We start from the raw sequence: 21,734 nt of genomic DNA, 5'->3' as shown, positions 1-21,734 counted from the left end.
TGCGTCGATATCTTCATTGTCCACAGCGTTGCCCCTTTCCAGCGCAAGATTGTGGAGAGTGCAGCATGCTACTTCTATCACCGAGACACACGATCTGGGGGGTACTGGATTGCACCCCCTGAGCGGTCCAGGCATCGGAAGAGCGTCTTGAGAAGACCAATGACTCTCTCCACCAGCCCTTGTGGAAACATGGCTCCTATTGTACCGCTGCTCAGCTTCTGTTCTTGGATGGCGGAGAGTCACCTTCTGAGGGGATAGCCCTTTTCATTCAGCAGCCATCCATCAAGCCGGGCTGGAGCACTGAAGAGCCCCAAAACCTGAGAGTGTCTGAGGATGTAGGCGTCGTGGGAGCTGCCTGGGCACCTTGCACAGGCTTGCAGAATCAGCATCCTGTGATCACACACTATCTGCACGTTCATGGAGTGGAAGCCCTTCCTGTTGATGAAGGCACTGGGCTCACCAGCTGGCGCCTTGATGGCCACATGTGTACAGTCGATAGCACCCTGGACACGGGGGAAGCCAGCAATGGCCGCGAAGCCTCTGGCTCACTCTGCCTGGCTGGCCTTGTCCCAGTGGTAGAGGAAAATGCACGCCTGAACAGATCTGCTTGACACAAGTGTGGACAGCTGATTAGGAGACACCGCAAAGATCACCCACCAACCCCTGGAAGGAGCCAGAGGCATAGAGGTTGAAGGCAACTGTGACCTTTGGAGCCACTGGCATGGGGTGTCCACCCACACAGTTAGGGGAGATCTCAGGCCCAATCATCTGACCGATATAGTTGACTGTCTCCCTTGAGAGACGGAGTCTCCTTCGGCACTGCACCTCAGTCATATTGAGGTAGTTGCTTTGCCGCCTGTGTACCCTGGCAGCAGGATAGTGACGTCTTCTGTGGCCCTTTCCGCCTTGGACTACCTCTTGGCCCTGCGCCCCTTGTGCCTGCACCTGACCTCCCAAAGGTGGCTCCCCTGGAGGCTGAATGTGCACTCCTGGCCTCCTCCCCTTTCTAGCCCTCCCTTCCTCCTCAGAGGAGGTGCATCCAGTGGAGAGTTCAGCTCCCATTCCCAGGCTAAGGGAAAGCTTCCTGAAACCTGCAGGCCCAAAAAAGATTCCTCACTGCAGAGTGCTGACCTGAAGGTTGAGTCCAGACCAAGCAGCTGGTATGCGTTTTGAAGTATTGCAGATCACACAGGCAAGTATCAGTAACTTTGAAACATCAATATTTGACAGAACACACTCATGATCCCACGGAGCTCTCTTATCCCGCCCATGGCTGAGGTTTATACGTGTCCTAGCTGCCTGCCCATTGCACCCGTGTGCTGACCGGAAGATCGCATGGGCGCCGAAAAATTGTCGTCCGGGGCCTTAAATGGCCCATTAATTAATGGCGGGCACGCATCGGAGGTTATCGCGCGCCCGCCCAATGAAATATCGCAATGGCACCCGGTGACGGAGGGATGCTCACTGCGCGTCATTTCATGAGCTTGGCTGCGGGTCCGTCCCCACACGCCAACAGGAAAATTCTGCCCTTAAAATTCATACCTTGGAAAGAGGCAGGCAGGACCTTAAGGGGAAGGGAGGAAGGAATTGGGGTGGATCCTATGTTCCTTATATTAAAATGAAAGAAGGGAAGAAAAATCAAGCTTTACTGCTTGTGCCCTTGCGGCACAGCATAAGGGGTTACCTGTTAACCCATGCTGGACGCTTGGCAGGTTCTCGCATCGTTGCAAAGAGAACTATATTGCGGTTGATGAGATAATTTACACATTAATAATTAAAGTAAGAAATATAAACGTGAAGCCTTTGAACTTTTGTATTTTGGTGCTGACTGTTAAATTTCAAGGCGCAGCCGTGAACGTGGTTAATTAGCAGATTTAAGTGTTACATTTACCATTGCTTTGCTTAAACAACAATTAAGTTGCTGATTTTTCTTAATTATAACTGTTATGAAGAATGAGGTTATTAACAAACTTGTGGTAATTACAAAGATGTTTATGTGAAATGGATAAGTAGAAATAGTTTAATTTTGATTAAACTCTAAAGCTGTTTCAAATCTTTACCTTTTCATTTATTAAACTCTTTTTTTGAAGAAGCGGATTTTTCAATAATGCAGGACTGTAAAGCTATATAATTTTAATTGTTTTTGATGGAGGGCAGCCAACAGCTTTGAATTGAAGCAATGTCCTTTGGAGCAATGGTACAATTCATTTCTCAATGTTATCTGTCTCTTGTGCATGATGACTAAAAGGAAGCAAGATAAATTTTATCAAGTTAACCCATTCAGCTGAGTGCTGTATTGTCTACTCAGTAAAGGAGCAGGACAGGAACGCCCTCTCTTAGTTTGACTGCCCCCAGGTTTCCATGACAGCAGAGGCATATGCTGCGGTCATTCCTGTTTTATTGCATGACTGATTCATTTTGGAGCCAAACTCTCTCTTGGGAGCTAGGCAAGAGGACCCTGCATACAGAAAACCTCTGAATTAATCTGCTTTTGTTGAAGAAGTACTTTTATTTTGTCAAATGATTAGAAAACCAAAGTGAGAATTATCAAAAATGCCAATGTTAAATACCTGAGACTTTTTTGAAATAGTTCCCTGTTGGGTCAGTGCTAGTGAAACAGGCACATTTAAATATTTGATAATTTCAGATATCAGAAACTTGTGAATGATTTTTGTGTTGATCATATGATATGATATTGGGAACCTTTGACACCCAAGTAGTAATTTTCCAATATCTACTGGTGGTCGTTACCCTTTCTGTTACCAGTACTTATCAGAAAATTACTGCCACCAACAAAAAATTATTCCCTGCTGTGTCGGTATCACTGACTGACATATTAATATCTACCAGAGATTAGATGAAAAGTAAAGCCCCATTATTCCATGCCAACAATGGAGTAAGATTCCATCTGTATGCCATGTATAATGAGATTGTAAACCTGTTCATTACAATTCTGATGCACTAAGCAAGTCTTCATCCAATGTGGCTTAGATTCTAATCTCAAAGGAGTGTTCTGATATGACTTTTCCAGCTCTGTACGCCAGTTATCTTTATGCCCTCTTGGGGTGAAATTAAAGCCTGAATTTTTGCTCCCAGGTCAAGAGCACAGAGTCAGGACATTTCCCGCTCCACAAACCCAACCTGGGAAAATGTGCCCTGGAGGTTGGGGTTTTCGTTTCAATGTTGCGGAGTTCTCTGGGAGTCTGACTCTTGTCCACCAGCAACTGAATTAATCTGTTCCAACTAGTTACAATTAGAACCATTAGAACCAATTGTAGAGAACATCCATTGGATTTAAATCCACTTCAGTAAGGTAAAATTACTGATTGACTCCTCCTCTGGTGACCCTGAGGCCTCTTATAAAACTAACTGGTATGAAATTATGGCAATATTCATCAATTTGGTTGCTGATTACAGTTTATTGAGTCATTAATAATATTATGCTCCTGTGTTCTGTGTCTCTGGAGAGACGGTGGCATAATGGTAATGTAATTGGGCTCATAATCCAAAAGGCCCAGACTAATATCTTGGTGACATAGGTTCAAATCTCATCATGGCAGCTGGTGGAATTTAAATTCAATTGATTAATAAAAATCTGGAATTGAAAACATGTCTCAGTAATAGTGCCATGAAACAATCATTGATCATTTTAAAGATCTGTCTGGTTCACTGATGTCCTATATGTAAGGACATCTGCTGTCCATACCTGGTCTGGACTACATGTGACTCCAGACCTACAGCAATTGTCTCTTAACTGTCCTCCAAATTAGCCTAGCAAGTCAGTCAGTGGCATCAAGGGATGGGAAACAAATGCTGGCTCTACCAGTGACCTCCTGATCTTATGAAAGAATAAAAATGAAACTTGAGACTTCATGTTCTTTTATACAATCCTCATCAATATTCTGACTATCCCTCAGAAAGATGTACAAGACTTTGAATGATTGCTACCATATGACAAACTGCCATTCTCAAAAATATTAAAACTGAAAAAGGATAGGTAGCCCTAATTGGTCCTATTCATCCTCTAAATCTTTTCTTCTCTGTTACTCCAGCTCTAACTCTCTCACACCTCCCTCTTCTTCACAAGGTGGCATATCGAAGATGTTAGTGAGTCAGCCCAGAGAGTAGTCAATACCGGGAAATCGGGTAGGTCAGTGTGCATGCATGTAAAGGAGCCTGCCTGATTTTCCTCTGTTTAAACTCAAAAGGAAAATCAGGTGCATTCCTTCACTATTACCTACCTGATTTTTACATATTTTGGTGTGCCTGAACAATTCTGGGCTGCTTGTTTAGTATCTTCGCATCCATCTTTGGAGAATAGTGGAGGGAAGCTTGATTATCAACTTGTTTGAACACCATGTCATGGACACTCCTTCCATGACCAACAAGTCCTGGAGTCAGACTTGAACCCAAAGTTTCTGGCTCATAGGGAAGCCACCTACTGAGCCACAAGACCTCCTGTGGCTGTTCAGCTTAGACTCTGGGGACTCTCCCCTTATGTGTCATTCTTGCCGTAGCATATTAACTATTTCAAATTTACTTAGGTGAGTCGTTTAAAAAATGATATTTTCACACAATTTTGGAAACATTGCGAACCTTATTGGACAGTTCATTGTCTCTGTCTTGCCCACTCCATGCCTTCAAGTTTGTCATGTCATTCCAAACATACAGGGGACAAGTCAGACGTACCTGTGCTCAAATTCTGGATACACAGTCGGAAGAGGCGAAGCTCCACATTGGGAACACAGACTCATGAAATTTCCTCCAAGGGCAATTTTCTGAGACATTAATTTGGATTTTCCAATCTCATTATGGTGGTGGCATTTGCTGAGCAGCAAAAACTGGGTGAGAGAATCGTTCTGGCAACTTCATCCACTCAAGCACATGCCTCATTTCTTTTACCATCCATTCCATCAGCTAGAGATATTTGCACCCTTTTTTTTAGACAGCTCCAGGCTAATTATGACATGGGGGCTCCATTCATCATCTTTCCCATCATTTCCACCTCATTCCACCATATAATATCAGTATGCAGGTCCCTTCAGGAAATAAGTAGCCCAGCTACTGTTGTTTGTAAGATTTCCAAGAACCTTCTTTCTGACTGGTAAGATCTTGCTTGTATTTTTTTGTTGCAGACAACTACTTTCCCATTTGTCTTTGCACCATTTCTGCGGGGCTACCATTTCCTCTCTGCTCCTTTTAGACAGGACAAGAGGTTTCCAGGTTTCCCACAGGAATAGCCATTTCTTCACCTTTTGGAAGAAGAAAAGGAGGAGCAATGGAAGAACGCAGGCTCACCAACGGAATGGGCATGACACCATTGGTATCTCCATATTAGAATAGGATCTTCGGTAGAAATGTAGACCATTCAGCCCTTTGAGGCCATTCTGCCATTCCATTAGATCATGGCTGATTTGTACATTATCTTAATCGCAACTGTTATGATCCACAGTTGAGGTTACCACTGGTCAAGCCTGATCCAGGGTGGAACCCAGCTTGATAGATTTTAACCTTTATTTGTTTATTTAGGGACATGGAGAGGGATGACTGAACAGAATCACTGGAGTCAGCTAATGAACTTTTAACAAAAGCATAAAACATTTATTGAACAAGAAAAGATGAACCATATTACAGTACTCCCTCCCCACAGCTATACCTTTACAGATATATACAAATTCGTAAGGCTAACACAAGTTACAAAAGCTATCTTGTACTCGAACGTTCACAGTAAGTAAAGTCCATGTAAACCAATTGGCAACCTGTGGTTAGACACAACATACTCTGAAACCAAGTGACAGATGCCACCCCAGACAGATGCTATGGATTGCTCCTCAACTCCTCCCAGACACTTATTACCCTGTGAGTCAACCAGTCTCACTGAATTCCGTCTTTCACACAAGGGTTTCCAATCTCCACTTTCCAAGAACTCGCCTTGGAATCTTCTCCCAAAACGACACTCCACCTGCAGGGTTTTGAATTTCCATCCGATATTCCTCTCCCCTGGGTCACCACATGCATTCAAGCTTTCTTCTGTACACTCACTCTTACCGACTCAGCTGTCAACAGTACACCGCTGCTTCACATGTCCATAGCAAAGAGTTACAGACCTTCAGTTGCCTCTTTGGACCTTCTGACTTCTTACAAGCCTTTACATCACTTTAATTCCTGCATTTGTAGCTTTAAGATTGAAGTTTGGAGCCTTTCTCTATCCCTCACTGTTAACTTCATTTAACAGGACCTTTTCCAGGTTCCTGTCCTTCCTTTGACTAGAAGGTCTGCCTGGGACTTTCTCCCCTGGATCCTCTGGAACTTTCTTCTTTAGCTTGGGTCAGGCTACCTGTCCTCTTTTAGGCTGCTTCTACCTGGCAGCTGTCTTCAAAACTGAACTCAAAACTGCTACTTCTAGTTTTTTTTGGTGTGTGTCAGTGGGAGGGATCTGCCTCTCTGGATCCCTGTTGCTAGGCAACAGCCCAGTTTTTCTATTCTTGTTTGCTTAACTTCTCTTATAATTGTAAACTCTCATTAGAAATGCAGGCACCTTTTAAAGTGAAACTCAAACTCAACTTGACCTTTTCTTAACACACAGATGCAAAATTACAAATCAAACTTAAATATCAAAGCTAAAACTAATTTCTGATACCCATAAATACAAATGTAACTTGCTTAAACTATCTCTATTTCTTAACACAATAATGAAATTTTCAATTGACACAGCCTCAACAGCTTTTTGGGGAGAGAACTCTAGATTTCCACTATCCTCAGTATGTGGAAATACTTTCTGGAAACATCCCTGAACAGCCTAGCTCACATTTTAAGGATTTACCCTCTTGTTTCCTATATAGCTTGTAATTGCAATGAGCACATTAAAACTACTTTTCCAATTTAGAATCTAATTTGAAATAAAGTTCTTGATTGGGAAATCAACCTTGAAGTAGCAAATATAAGATGTCTTTTGTTTTGCAGGGCCAACCTACTCACTAGATATACACACTGTGCTATTTGGGGACTCACCCTGTGAGCCCACACCCCAAACATGATTGCAGTGAAAGTGAGTCCCAGAACAGGACACAATGTTATAAGGCTATCGCTGACTCGTGCTCCTTTTGAGCATGGCTGCTTTCAGAGTGCGGGTCTGCGGAATTACCCCTGTAATTCTTTGCAAAATCTCATGTACCAATAGAATCTGCCATAGTAGACTATTTTTTATTAAGAAATACAGATAACTTATTCATGGCTTCACCACATCATATAATAGCTGTGACAAGCAAACCTAATGAAAATGGCATGGCTTGTGGATTACTTTGTAATTACTAACATTTTTAACTGAACATTGAATTGTTTAGGGTATCTCCAAGTGCCTCAGATTTTAGTGTGTTCACTACCACTGTCACCCTGACACTCCCAAAATACCAGAAGTGCCATTTCCACACAAGAAAGGCAGGTGCAGTATAAATAAAGCTCTGAAATATGCTTTTGCTCAGCTGTTTAAAAGTCTCAACTGCAACTTTTGTTTGTTTTCCCTCTAGTCCTTCCCCAGTAGCCAGGAAAGGAATATAGGCCAGTAATATCAAATTCACATTGCTGGCCTAAATGTTTGTAAGAAGCAAGTCCTTCTTGAGCATCAGCCTAAGCTTTATCAGCATTGACATGGGTGGGAGGAGGGGGGTGGGTGTAGGGGGTGGTGGCGGTGGTTAGCTCAGTTGATTAGGTAGCTGGCGTGTGTTTCAGAGCAATGCCAACAGCGTGGGGCTCCATCCCTGTTCTGGCTGAGGTAGACCTGCGACCTGTCTCCTCACCCTGCCCCATAGTAAAATCATGGCACAAGCCATGGTTCAGCAACCCTCAAATTGAAAATGCTATCTAGAGAAGCGAATAGAGTGTTGCTCAGCAATCCACCCAAAATGTGAATGGAACAGATTCCAGAGTACTGAATGTCGCAACCAACATAGCCACTTGTAATATGGTGGCTTCCAACACCACTGGTAGCAATTTGTTTCATTTGTCACAGTTAGCACGATACCTCCATCAATGTAGAGGATGGTCCAGCTCTTGAGTGATGCACTGTCCCTCCAGAGATACCAAAAATATATAATTTAGATTTTAATGCTGCCACATTGGGGCTACTGCTGGTGGCTGCATTGGAATGTCAATGCAGCATTGAATGTTCAGTTACTGTTCTCTGTCATGGAAGCTGGAGAGATTAACAACTGTTTCTGACAACTCGGGCCATGGTATCAGGATCTGGCTGTATCACTCAACCAACAGGCATGGCTTTTACTGACCAAAATGCCCCATCACTCTTCCATCATTCAATGTTCTCGGGTGAATTCCATATTTGCTTTGCTATTACTCAGACAGTATTGGGACGTTTGGACGTCTTGAGATATTTTAACTACGTTATAGGCAAGTTGCTGATGGAAAGAAAATGGATTTCATTGTTAGATTATAAACTTTGTCAGTATAAACCTCATGGCCAGGATTTTACGGCCCCTCCCACCTGACAGCATATTACGCTCCTGCCGAATTGAATGGAGATTTAAGTGGCTCACCGCATCCTCTGTGGGGAGAAGCCGTGTAATTTCCTGGTCTGTGTAATTATTGGTACATGCAACATCCAAACAGATAGCTTTTAATGGAAATTATTGAATCATGAACCATGTTCCAATATTCCATTATAGAATTACACCTTCAGCACCCCTCACACAAAACAAATGGCTTTTCAGTAAAACATATTATTTCCTCACGAAAAATTAAGTTCCATGTTTTAAGTACTAAAGGATAAAAAAGAACTCTTTTGTTGAAAGCAGAACAAAATATTTTTTTGATGTTTAGTGACTCGAAGCATATTTCCACATCTAAAATGATTGGTAGCATTAGTAATGCCAGCAGTCTTGAAAATTACATTGTACAGATGAATCAATATTATAGAGCAAATGCCTACAAGTACTGTGATACATTCATTGATGCTTGCATTTCAAAAACAATATTTTAAAGATTCCTTGTTGGTGCCGTGACTTAGGGCAGAATCATCCCAGATTTGCAGGTGTGCAGGTAAAACATTTTACCCACTGGCTACAATGGTGGTTTTTCATGCCATATCATCCCAGACCTGCCACATTAGTTATGCATTCCTGTGAAACACACTGTTTCGCTGGCGGGCGGGCTCTCATTCACCTGCCACTCCATCACCTCGCCACTCATTAAACCAGGCGCTATATTTAAATTCCAGCCATTTCAGTGCTTCCAGCCCATGACTACTGTACGGAAGATGTCCACAAAAGGCAAGAAGACTGCAGCCTCCAGGTTTAATGACGTGTCACTGGAATGCCTTTTGGACACTGTGGAGGCCCGCCATGATGTCCTCTACCCCTATTCTGGCTGCAGGATGGGCAACAGTGTGACAAACCAGGCTTGGGAGGTGGCAGCAGCAGTGATCAATGCCAGTGCTGCACAGAAGAGGTTGGCCATCCAGTGCAGATAGAGGATGAATGATCTCATCCATGCAGTCAGGGTAAGGCAACCATCTCATCACTCTAAACTCATACAGTCACAAGCCCATCACACGTTCACTGACATCTCACTCACTGCCAGCTCAAGGTACATCACCACCCATTCTCACACACACATCCTCATATGTCCATCTGGCCTCATCTCCTCTGGAGACTGCCTCCTCAGCCCTCACCATCCTGAAGCCACTTGCACAGATCAACATGTGCCCCCACACACACCCTGGGATACCCTCCTTCCCCAGTACAGCCCTCGCCCTGCAGCCTCTTCCCTTGCCTGAGGCCGCTTCTCCCCCTTCCCCAAACAAACCTTAGCCCTGCAGCCATTGAAAAGCCACTCACAAAAGGCTGATCTGGAAGATAGAGACCAACCCGTGAGCCCCCCTAGAAGTGATGTGGTGCCGCCTATGAAGCCTGGTGCTGACGACTGTGATTGCTGACTGAAGCAAGGTAGGAAAACAAACCTTGAAGTCCCGAGTGAAGTGCAGCCTAGCAAGTGCACGACGCTTATGGGCTGTTGTGAAATACGTCAGCGTGTTTTCCCTCTTACGTGGGTGGATGATCCAGCAGGGTGAGGAAATTCCAGTGGGCAGGCCTAATAATGATATGCTGATGTATTACAATGAGGTTCCTGATGTCTGATGGCGGAGAATGGTGGGCTGAGTGGACGATCGTGAACTGGTTTCACGCTGTCGTGAAACAGTCACGCCATATTGTCTGCTCACCCTACCGAACGTGCCCGATGCCAGCAGGCACAGAAAATCCCTTGAAAAGCTAAGTTGTACAGACCAGGAACACCCCAGCTTCAATGTTTTGAGGTAGCTGATCTGTAGGACAAACCAATTGACTGCAATGCCAGTGGCTTACACTGTTATGTGGAAGCTGATACTGGAAGAGCCATTGTATGGATATCAACTAAGGAGGTTCTTGGTTAAGCTACAACATATCCTGAGATTGAAGAGCCTATCAGGCCTACCTTGCGACTTGGGTGAGGGATGGGAGAGAAAGTAATGCCAATGAAACTGAACTCTGGGAAGAAACCAATGCCTTTCAGGAGAGAAGGGGAGAAGATTGGCAAAATAATTAAAAATCGATTGTTAACAAAGAATGAGAGGAGACCTCATTGAAAGATATAAAATTCGTATAGAAACGTATAAAACAGGGATGGCCAGACTGGATGCAGGAGTGATGTTTCCTCTGGCTGGGGGGTGGGGGGGGGCGGGGGCTGGGGAGGGTTGGGGGGGTGCGTGGGAGGGGTGGAGGGTGCGGTTTAGAACAAGGGATCAAAATCTCAGGATACGGGGCGGACCATTTAGGTTTGAGATGAGGAAAAACTTCACTCAGAGGCTGGTGAACCTGTGCAATTCTCTGCCACAGAAGGCTGTGGAGGCCAAGCCACTGAATATATTTAAGAAGGAAATAGATAGATTCCTGGACTCTAAAGTCGTCAAGGGGTATGGGGAGAGCACGTGAGTATGGCATTGAGTTAGAGAATCAGTCATGATCATATTGATTGGCAGAGCAGGCTCGAAGGGCCAAATGACCTCCTCCTATTTTCTATGGGCAGAATATTTCCCTCGTCGGGCGGATGCACACCCGACTCGATCGGGAGAAAAGTTATGCGCGATGATAACGAGTAAGCATCGTGATGTCATTACGCACTTGCGCGGTATTTCAGTCGACAGGTGAGCATGGGAGTCGGCAGTGCGCCCGCCGACAATTAAGAGGGCTGTTAAGCTGATTAATAGATTAATTACATTGAATTTTTCTCTGCCCATCCAACCTTACAGTTAGCAGGTGGGCGAATAGGCCAAGTGGCCTTTGCATCTTTTACGAAATCTCATCCACGGGCGGGATGAGGTTTCGAAGAATGATTAAAAAAAATTAAAACTTTTAAAACTCATTTTTAACATGTCCTTGCTCATGTGACAAAGCCACATCAGGGGACATATTTTCCTTAATTTTAAAATCTTCAGTTGTAAAGTTAAAAATGTTCAGCTCCCCGAGGCGGCCCTGTGCCTTCAGGGACTTTCACTGAGCATGCCCATGCTGCACACCTCAGCACTCGTCTTCCTCCCAACTCACCACCCACAACCACCCCACCCCCCCCCACCCCCCCCCCACCCCACCCAGGTCCAGCCAGGGTGAAATCCCGGCCGGGGCCCAATCGCAGGCAGTGAACCATTGCGCGGCCGCTCCTGGGCCCACCCGCTGCACCCACCAGACAAGGGGAAAATCCTCCCTTATGTTTCTAAGTATTTTTCAATCTTGTTAATTAACAAGAAGCAGAGAGTAGGCATAAATGGGTCTTTTTCAGGTTGGCAAGATGTAACGAGTGGTATGACACAGGGATCAGTGCTGGGACCTCAACTGTTTACAATTTATATAAATGACTTGGATGAGGGGATAGAAGGGATGGTTGCCAAATTCGCTGATGACACAAAGTTAGGTAGGAAAGTAAGTTGTGAAGAGGACGTAAGGAGACTACGAAAAGGTACAGATAAGTTGAATGGGCAAAGATCTGGCAAATGGAGCACAATGTGGGAAAATGTGAAATTGTCCATTTTGCCAGGAATAATAAAAGAGAGGCATATTATCAAAGTGATGAGAGATTTTAGAGCTCCGGCATGAAGAGGGATCTAGGTGTCTTTGTGCATGAATCGCAAAAGGCTAGTATGCAGCTACAGCAAGTGATTAGGAAAGCTAATATTTATTATTTTTTGTGAGGGGAATTGAATACAAGTCTGGAGGTTATGCTTTAGCTATACTGTGCATTAGTGAGACCACATCTGGAGTACTGTGTACTAAACTGGTCACCTTATTTAAGGAAGGATGTAAATGCATTGGAAGCAGTTCAGAGAAGGTTTACCAGACTAATGCCTGGAATGGGTGGGTTTTCTTATGAGGAAAGGTTGGACAGGTTAGGCTTGTATCCACTGGAGCTTAGAAGAGTAAGAAGCGACTTGATTGAAACATATAAGATCCTGAGGGGACTTGACAGGGTGGATGTAGAGAGGATGTTTCCTCTTGTGGAAGAATGCAGACCTAGGGGCCACTGTTTAAAAATAAGGTGTCGCCCATTAAAACAGAGATGAGGTGAAATTTTTTTCTCTCGGAGGGTCGTGAGTCTTTGGAATTCTCTTCCTGAAAAGGTGGTGGAAGCAGAATCTTTGAATATTTTTAAGGTAGAGGTGGTTAGATTCTTGGGAAGCAAGGGGGTTATCGGTAGTAGGTGGGATGCAGATTTGAGGTTACTATCAGATCAGCCATGACCTTATCAAATGGTGGAACAGGCTCGAGGGGCTGAATGGCTCCTTGTTTGTATTTGGAATAAGATATTAAAATTGGAAGATTTTCATTTTCCTCTGTTCATCATGCGCTGAACTGAGATGAAAACTGTTTTTTGGCTCTGTCAATTTTTGTCAGGTGAAATGTCTTGGAAAATTTAATTATGTTAAAATTGCTTTGTAAATGCCAGTGGTTGTTGTTAATGTTGCTTTCTGTTCTTTTCTTCTCAGGTGTAACCACAGTGCTGACAATGACAACGTTGAGCATTAGTGCAAGAAACTCTTTGCCCAAAGTAGCTTACGCCACTGCAATGGACTGGTTCATAGCTGTGTGTTATGCATTTGTCTTTTCTGCTCTGATCGAGTTTGCAACAGTGAATTACTTCACCAAACGAAGCTGGGCTTGGGATGGGAAAAAAGCAATGGAAGCTTTTCAATCTAAGGTAAGAATTTTTAATATGTAACTTATGTATTACTGAAGCATCACTCATAGGCTGGGGTTTGTAGGACCAATACAGAGCAAGAGAATGGGTTCAAGGCAGGACAGGGAGAGAGCGCCCAGATCCAGAGTGAGGGGGTGGTGGAACAAATGGAATGTTATGGCTGAGGCATTCCTGGTGGTGATACAATCGCAAAGGGAGAAAGAGGGACATGGTAGATTTTTTGTTATTTCTTCATCCAAGTTGGCTGTGGACACTTAGGCCTGAATCTTTGCTCCTGCGTCTGGACATTCCCCGGCTCTGCCAACCCAACCTGGGAGAAAGTGTCCCAGAAGTTGGGATTTTCATTTTGGTATGGCAGGGCTCTGGGAGTTTAGCAGGGCAACCCCGGAATGAATGCGGAGGCTGCTGAGTGTAGAGGTGGGCTGGGAAAAAGGTCTTCCTCACTGCACCAGCCATTGGTCAAAGATTTTTTTTTAAAAAGCATCAAAACAAAAAACAGCCCTCCAGACCTCACCTTTCCCGCACACTAGCCCTAGCCATGCCAACCTATGCCACCTCATGCCCTCTATCCACCCTCCCCTGGCCCCTCATACCCTCCATGCCAACCTATGCCCATCTACCCATCTACCATAACTCCTCAAAACTTTGGAAATGTAATGGCAGCTGAGAAAGTGCTGAACTTTCTCCGACTGCCTCATAGTTTTTACATCGAATCAATCAAAAAAAAAGTGAAATTATTGACAAAGACTGTTCTATTTTAAGGAATTAGTTGCACTCATTTTGTGCCTTTCTTCATCTCAGGACATTCCAATGTGCTTCACAGCCAATTGAATACTTTTGAAGTGCGCACTCACTGTTGTTATGTAGGCAAATACAGTAGCCAATTGCGCACAGCAAGGTCCCACAAACTAAATGAGATAAACGAGCAATGAATATGTTTTTCTAGTGTTTTCTTGAGGATAAATGTACAATCTGCCCCTTGAGGCATTTATATCAAACTGCTTATATTGCACAGTGGAATGTACAGTTTGGGCTCTTAGTTAGCGATTTCCAACTATGGTTAAATCCTAACTTAGCAACAAGATGAAGAAATATAATTGCCCTACTGTATTTGCCTCAGTTAGACAGTGAAGGCTGTTCTTAAAGAACAAGATCCTCCAGTTACTGCTGTCATTCGTTGCTGACTCTTTCAAAAGAAACAAGCAAATTGTTATTGTCTAATCATTTGGAGAAGCACCGTGCATTTATTTAAGGATGTAAATGAAATTATTCATGATGGCTGTTGCAAATATCTGGTTCATAACTCATATGTTTCATAATAACACTTTTTGTTTCAGGAATATAACTTTTAAGTTGCAGGTTAAAGTATTAAATATAAGATAAGTGAACATCTGATTGAGAACCTGGCCATAACAGGCAGATGCAATTCAAACAAGCCTGGGTTGATTACACTTAAAATTTAACCTATTTTTTATCTTACAAGGTCATGGGTAGAGTTGTGAAAGCACTAAACAATAGGGGGTCTTCTATCTTAGATTAATAGAGCCAGAAGGCCTGTCATTATTTCAATAAGAGGTTTAAATTATGTATGTAGTTTCCGGATGGAAAGGAGCTTTGTAAACATGGGGTTTCTTCATGGAAGCAGGGAGTCTGGAGAAAGGATCATAAAACTCAATTAGCAATATACATTATTCATATGGATTACATAATCAGAGTAGCATTGAAGATAAAATAATTTGTTTACATTTCTGTTTGAGAACATCCCAAAACATGTCAAGTCATTATAGAGGCAGGCAATACAGGGGGTGCAAGGTTCTTTAATGTAATTTATCTGTGTTTGATGACAGAGCAAGAAGTTCAGTTTGGGAACAGACAGAGGCAGCTATAGCTTTGCTTTGATGTATATTGCATCTCACTGGTTTGAGGGAGCCAATAGGATAATGATAGTCAGTTAGACAATAACTTTATCATTCATCACACAGAATGTGGTAGAGACTCTATCTCAAGCTTGGATTTTGTCAGGGGAAAGCAGCTGGAAGATTTTCAGCTTGCAGCTACTGGAAGATATCTACAGTGGTCCTCATAGAGCCTTGTGAAAGAAAGCAGTCAGTAGAGTTAGCTTGTGAAGGTGTGGGAAGGTATCTACCACCAACCTGAAAAAGGATCTGAGGTATCCGCAATCGTCTGTAAAGAAAAGTTGAAGGGTCGCATAGCCAAAAAACTAACAGAAGGACCATCATAGAATCTTACCTCAAAGTATTGCTAGAACATGGAGAAGCATTAAAGTGAATTCTGGAGGGCTATGGCATGTGTTTGGGTTGGTCTCTAGAAAAGCGAATGCACCTTCAAGATTGTTGAGAGAATAAGAGAATTCTTAGGAGGGCAAGTAAAAAGTAAAACTGAGTTCATGGTATACATAGTTGTAAACTATGGGGCTGAGTTTTACAGGGACGCATACTGCTTGCCACCAACACCTGCCCCCCCCGCCCGCCCACCCTGGAAGAAATGTTGGAAGCTGGCCAATCCTCATTAAACAAGGCTTCCCCGCAGCAATAACACTCTGCGGGCAGCCTTAAGTAAGTGAGAGTGGGAGTCCCATCCCTCAGTGGGAGGAAACCCCATCCTTAAGAGCTTCCAGCCAATCTGATTGGCCGGCAACTCTAGCAGTCTCAGCAGTGTCAGGACTCAGCAGTGGGAACTGCCAGAATTGCAACTAGGCCCTGAGATGAAGATAGTTATGGTGCCCAGGCCCAAGTAAGACATGAGCTTTGGATGGGGAAAGATCAAGGAGCCTAAGGAAGGGGGTGGAGGGATAGGTTTTGGTAGCCAGATAGAAAGTGACAAAGGTAGGGGAGGGGGGCCTCCAATGCCCACGGAGAACCCAGAAGGATATACCCTCTTTCCTTCCTGCCCTTTAACCAGTCTGGTTAAAAAAGACAGCTTTCCCACTCTCTCCTCCCTGCCCTCCCTCCATGCCAACCATATTATAGTGTGGGCAGTGCAATATTTAGGACAATTAACTTGTTAATAACCTCAGTTGCCCATTAATTATCCTATCAAAAGTGGCAGGTGGACTTTCAATTTTGGCACTCGCCTGCCTATGGTTTTATGGGGAACAGGTCAGGGGTGGACAGGGAGGTGGTGGGCTAGCCACCCATCATATTTTAAGTGCCCCTCGGCCAAAAACAGCCCATAGTGTTAAGTTAATTGTGTTTACTTGGTATCATTCTTTTTGGTATACAATGAAGTTTGTTATCATTTCAAAACATGAAATCCTGTGGCATGGTTCTATCGGTTAATTGTTCAGTGTTCAGATTTCTTCTGTAAATGTTAACAGTCACTAACAGAATTGTGACATGGCTCACTGGATAAATACAACACTTAAAGTGATACTAAATCATGTGGGCCAGGACTTCTAGTTCAATCTCTAATCTTCGCTTAGTTTGATTGATCCCAGCTTGGATAATGGTATGACATGTAACCTTTGGCCTTGTTGCTAAAAATTAGAGGGAGGCCTTTTGGGAGTGAAGTTAGGAAAAAACTTGCAAAGGGTGGTAGAAGTTTGAAACCCTCTTCTTAAAAATTGCAGTTGAATCTCAGTCAATTGTTAATTTTATATCTGAGATTGATTTGTCATCCAGAGGTATTAAGAAAGATGGAGCAAAGGTAATTGTATGGGAGAACAGTCTGGAGGGACTAAATGGATGACTCCTGTTTCTATGTCCCTATGCTCCTGGGATAGAGTCGGAAGGAAAACCAACTGATGACTACCCAGTGACTTCGACGGAAAATGTGTATTATGTGTTTGCTGATGTTGAGTAAGGAGATTGTTAAATTGTATCACAAATCATTTTCTACACTAAGCTGAAATTAGAAATATGGGCCAGAATTTTCCCCTCGTTGGGCAGGCTCGGTGGGTGCAGGCGGTGGCAGTCGGGAAGCTGACCCGCAATCGGCTCGTCTCCGCAATTTCACATGGGCGGGCGGGCTAATTAAGGCCCATCCTGGGTGGATGGCGAGCAGCAGTGCTCAGCACTATCTGTGAGGGTGTGGGGAGGTGGGAGAGCGGGCCTGATGTGTAGTTTGCACATGTGCGCGAAAGAGCACTTCAATCTGCCTGAGGCACAGAGCTGCCTCAAAGAGTTTGAAGTGCTTTTTAAAAAAATGAATAAAGACAGTAAAAAATTTTTTTAAAAACATGTCCCCTCATGTGACTCTGTTTTTAAGTCAAAAATAAAGTTTTTATTTAATGCTTATTTGCTTTAGGAAACCTCATCCTGCTCGTGAAAGAGGTTTTCTAAAAAATATAAAGTCCGCTTGGCCTTTTCGCCTGCCTGCCAACCATAAGGGCAGTGTAAATTTGATTTTAATTAGCTTGTTAATGGCCTTCAATTATCAGCGGGCACGCAGTCAACTCCGGCACGCACCCGTCAAACGAAATATCGCGTGAGTGTGCAATGACGTTGGGACGCATGCCCCACGTCCTTGCGCGTCATTTTACGCATGCCCGCATGCCGAGCGTAAAATTCTGCCCATGGTGTATGATAAAATAATATCACCTTCCAACGCTATTTCCATGATTTGTGGAAATTATAATTATAAATTTGAGTTACTCATACAAATTAAGTCAATTTGAAGATTACGTAGGTGCAAATTTTAATTAAGCATATCATTCCCCTCTTGTCAATTCATTTAAGCACAATAGATTTAATGCATTATCAGCTATACTATCTCTTTTATATATAAAACCCTTGCTCAGTATAAATACTGGTGACAATCACTTAATCTTCTGAATAACAACCCAGAAAACAATGTCAAATAAAAATGATATTTTTTTAAGTACAAGAAAAGGTCATTGGGCTCAAGTAAAATGGCATTTTTTTAGGGATAGCTCTACCTTCTGATCCACAACCCCCAATTGTTCCCATCTTCAGAAACATATCTAATTATCTCTGTTTCAGTGGCCTTTCTTTGAAATTCTAATTCACAACTCCAACACCCTTTGACCTAAAGAGTTCCAACTAAAATTTCTTTCTTCGTCCCAATTTCTGTATTGTTATTTTAAATTTCTTTTCATAATCTCAGATATTTTAAAAACCTGTTGTGCACAGACTTCACAGTCAGATTTGTCCAGCTCTTTGGCTACATTTTGGGTTTCTGGGGGGCTGCCCATTAAAAGCAACAGCATTATGACAGGATTGTTAGAGGTTAGGAACAGTAAATTGATGTCACCAATATTATTATACAGCCCCTTGCTGCACTTACGTCAAGTCCCTCACTTGGCTGTTTTAACAGAGCCATTAATCTGTTTACAATGACTAACTCAGTTAACACTCCAGTGAAAATAAATGAGAGCATGCGTGTTAAATGTTCTTACAGTAACATGGTGAAGTCATTGCTAGCCTGCGCTTTGGCCATCAATCTGAACTGGCTCAATCCGGCAATTATTGTGAAGCATTGTGACAACATGTTTGAAATTAATACAAATTTAAGACTGTTCCATTTGACAGCCTGATGTGAATTTAAGTTTTATATATAGTTTACATGGCCATTATATTTCCCCTCCAGTGTGCTACATTCATATAATATAAAGATTGAGAGTTCCACCTTTAAATAAAGTCAGTGAGAGGCTATAAAAATCAGATCCTTTGGGTCATGAGCCGACCATAAATTTACTTTTTTTCCCTCTAACTCACGTACAAGGCGACAAGCCTTTGCGAAATTCTACTCCAATTAATCTTGCATGAAGAACACAAATATGATTAATTCCGACTAATATGTAACATTGCCAGTTCTTGCAGTTTTGTTAAGAACATATTGATTTAGCAGGAATAGTTTGATGTACTGCTCACAGGCAGAGAGGTTTGTTTCTCACTGTCCCTCCATTTTATACTCATGAATCACACGCATCAAATTGCAGAGCAAAACTTGTTAACTGGCAAACGAGTTGCAGACAACATTGAAACATATATCATCAATAATTGTTCAAATGAATAGGGGAAAAAAATACATCAGAGAATCACGCTGCTTAGAAAGACAACCATTTAGTCAATCGTTTCTGTGCCAACTCATTGAAAGTGCTCTCCAATTAGTCCCAAACTCCTTTTCCCATAACCCTGCAACTTCCTTCCACAAAAATGTATTTAAAATATTCTAATGCCCTTTAATTTTCTATGCACTTCAGCTATTGTACTGAAAGTTCACATTAATTTTAGAATCACAGTGAATGATGTACCTAGAAACTCAGATCTGGCGAAACCATACACCCCCTCGCCCCCTCCTTTCTGTTTTGTTGGGCGCTCTGCTGATCTTGGTGAAAAATTCCAAACTTCTGTGCAATTTTGGGGCCTTTGAAAGCTGTAGGCACTTGGAGTAGCAGGCAAATGCCTTGCTAACTGTTCAGGTAGCTGATGGAGATAATTGTAAAGCCTCCATGGACTTGAGTCCTGGATTTCATAGAGAGCTCAGCCTCCCAAGGGAAAGTATTGTCAGAAATATTTTACTCACCCACAAAATACTGCCGGATAGGTAAGTTTATTTTGTCGTAAATTTTTTCACTTTCTTTACCCTGTTACAAATCATATTTGATCACTAAGAAGGCCCGGTTGCCCATTTCTTTACCTTAAAAAAGGGGGTCAGCAATGGAATATTGGGGGCAATATCTTGGCACCATCGATGCCCAAGGCCTGACTCAGATGGGTCTGTAAATGGGTGAGGCTGAAACAAGTGTAAGGCTGCTTAATAAGTGAGCGTAAGGCCTGATTACAATCTCCAAGCACAAATGGCCACCACAGGTGACCAATCAGAAAAACATCCCAGCTTTTTATATTCAGTGGGCTAAGGACTCCAAAACTCTGGCCTGCTGTTGGTTCATTTGAGGCCTCCTTCTCCCTGGAGACCATCTTCTCTGAGCTTGGGGTGTGACTGATTGCCACCCTAATAGAGAGAGCAAGCAACAAGCACCTGCAGCTCATGTTAACGTAACTTGGGACTGCTAAATGGCTTACACCACACGCTGGCACCAGTTGGCAGAAGGTGCGGAGCTTTGGCCAATGTGGTGCAAGTTTTAGATGGAAGAAGAGCACTTTAAGTGTCTCACTTTAGAGAGTAATCAAGAAGGCAAATTAAAAGTTTTACAAAAATATCACAACTAATTTAATTGGTTGTCTTTTTTTTATACTTTGTAGCTGTTTGTTGACTCACCCATTTTGATGCAAGTTCTTCAACTTTGCTACTGGTATTTTGCTGGTTGGTGTATTACCTGCTGTTTCAGTTGTGGGTTGCTGTTGTTTCACTCAGTTCGGGTTAATCAGATGCACACGTTATATTTGCATTAGAAATCAAGTGTAGTTCCTGAGCCATGACACTAACGCCTGAATAGTAGCTCCCTACACTAGACACAAGATTTTTGTAATCGTAAGACAGAAATGCTTGTAACTGCTACGGCATTATGCTGTTTTCCAGAAAAAAGAAACCTTGGCAAGGAGTATGAACAACGCATATGCGATTGGAGGAATGACTTACACCCCGAATATTACAAAGGACCCTGTCATACCAAGTATTTCAAAGAGTACAGCTGTGCAAATGAGGGCAGAGGAAAAGGCTGCTGAAAGTAAAAAGTCTTACAACAGTGTCAGCAAGATTGACAAAATGTCCAGGGTTGTGTTTCCTGTTCTTTTTGGAATCTTTAATTTAGTTTATTGGGCCACATATTTGAACAGAGAGCCAGTTATAAAAGAAGCCATTACTCCAAACTAACCATCCCAGAAATTAACTGTACAGTACCTCCGGATGTTGACCATATTCGCAGACACCGATGTAAGCAGGGAAGATTTTAAACGCCTGAAACTTTTATACTGTATGTTTATTCAAACTATTTCTGACCTTTTTTTCATATTTTTTGCATGTCATAAGCAGATGATGTCAGATTTGCTTTGACAATTTCTATAATTAACTGCAAATTAAGCAGGGCACAATAATCTTTTTGAGAATGCAGTAATTAAAGAATAATATTGAAGTCTGACTTTTGTGTATGCAGGTTGAAAATAAATTACTGTAAATAACTGACACTGTGTGATTCTGTGGTTTATTTTGTACTTTCCAATGGTCTTTAAAGATAATGCTGGGATGCATCAGTAATGGAGCTCCTGATCTGTGTTCATTGCTTTTAACATATGTGATGAGTTACCTAATCTCATTTAGACAACAGCCCTAGTGCTACAGTTGTTCTAATAATCTGAGTTAGGAAGGGGGAACTGCAAAACAAATGCTGCTCCCAGTTCCTGGGCAATGGCTTCTAAATGAAAATGTACAGGTGAAGACAGATTGAACTTCACTGTAATAAAGAAAAGAGAAAGACCTTCCTTTTTGATAATGCCTTTCATGACCTTAGGGCTCCCCAGGGTGCTTTACAGCCAAATTAGGTACTTTTTAAATAAAAATATACAACGCTGGAAATGGTCATCATGTCTGGCAGAATCTGCGGAAAGTTAACACTT

At 42.7% G+C, this 21,734-nt stretch overlaps 1 protein-coding gene across 1 annotated transcript in view; it reads left to right on the top strand.

Annotated features, from left to right (window-relative positions):
• Positions 1 to 21,300, top strand: part of gabra5 (gamma-aminobutyric acid type A receptor subunit alpha5) — a 90,937-nt gene extending 69,637 nt beyond the window's left edge. The window contains exons 8-9 of the mRNA XM_041198657.1: positions 13,025 to 13,236; positions 20,701 to 21,300. Coding sequence (XP_041054591.1) covers positions 13,025 to 13,236; positions 20,701 to 20,994 — 506 coding nt within the window. The 3' untranslated portion in view covers positions 20,995 to 21,300. The remainder of the gene's footprint in view (positions 1 to 13,024; positions 13,237 to 20,700) is intronic.
• Positions 21,301 to 21,734: the final 434 nt, after the last annotated feature.

This window comes from Carcharodon carcharias, chromosome 11 (genome assembly GCF_017639515.1).
Source record: "Carcharodon carcharias isolate sCarCar2 chromosome 11, sCarCar2.pri, whole genome shotgun sequence".
Classification (NCBI taxonomy): domain Eukaryota; kingdom Metazoa; phylum Chordata; class Chondrichthyes; order Lamniformes; family Lamnidae; genus Carcharodon; species Carcharodon carcharias.
Note: the sequence above shows the minus strand (reverse complement) of the source record. Positions and strands in the feature narration are given on the sequence as shown.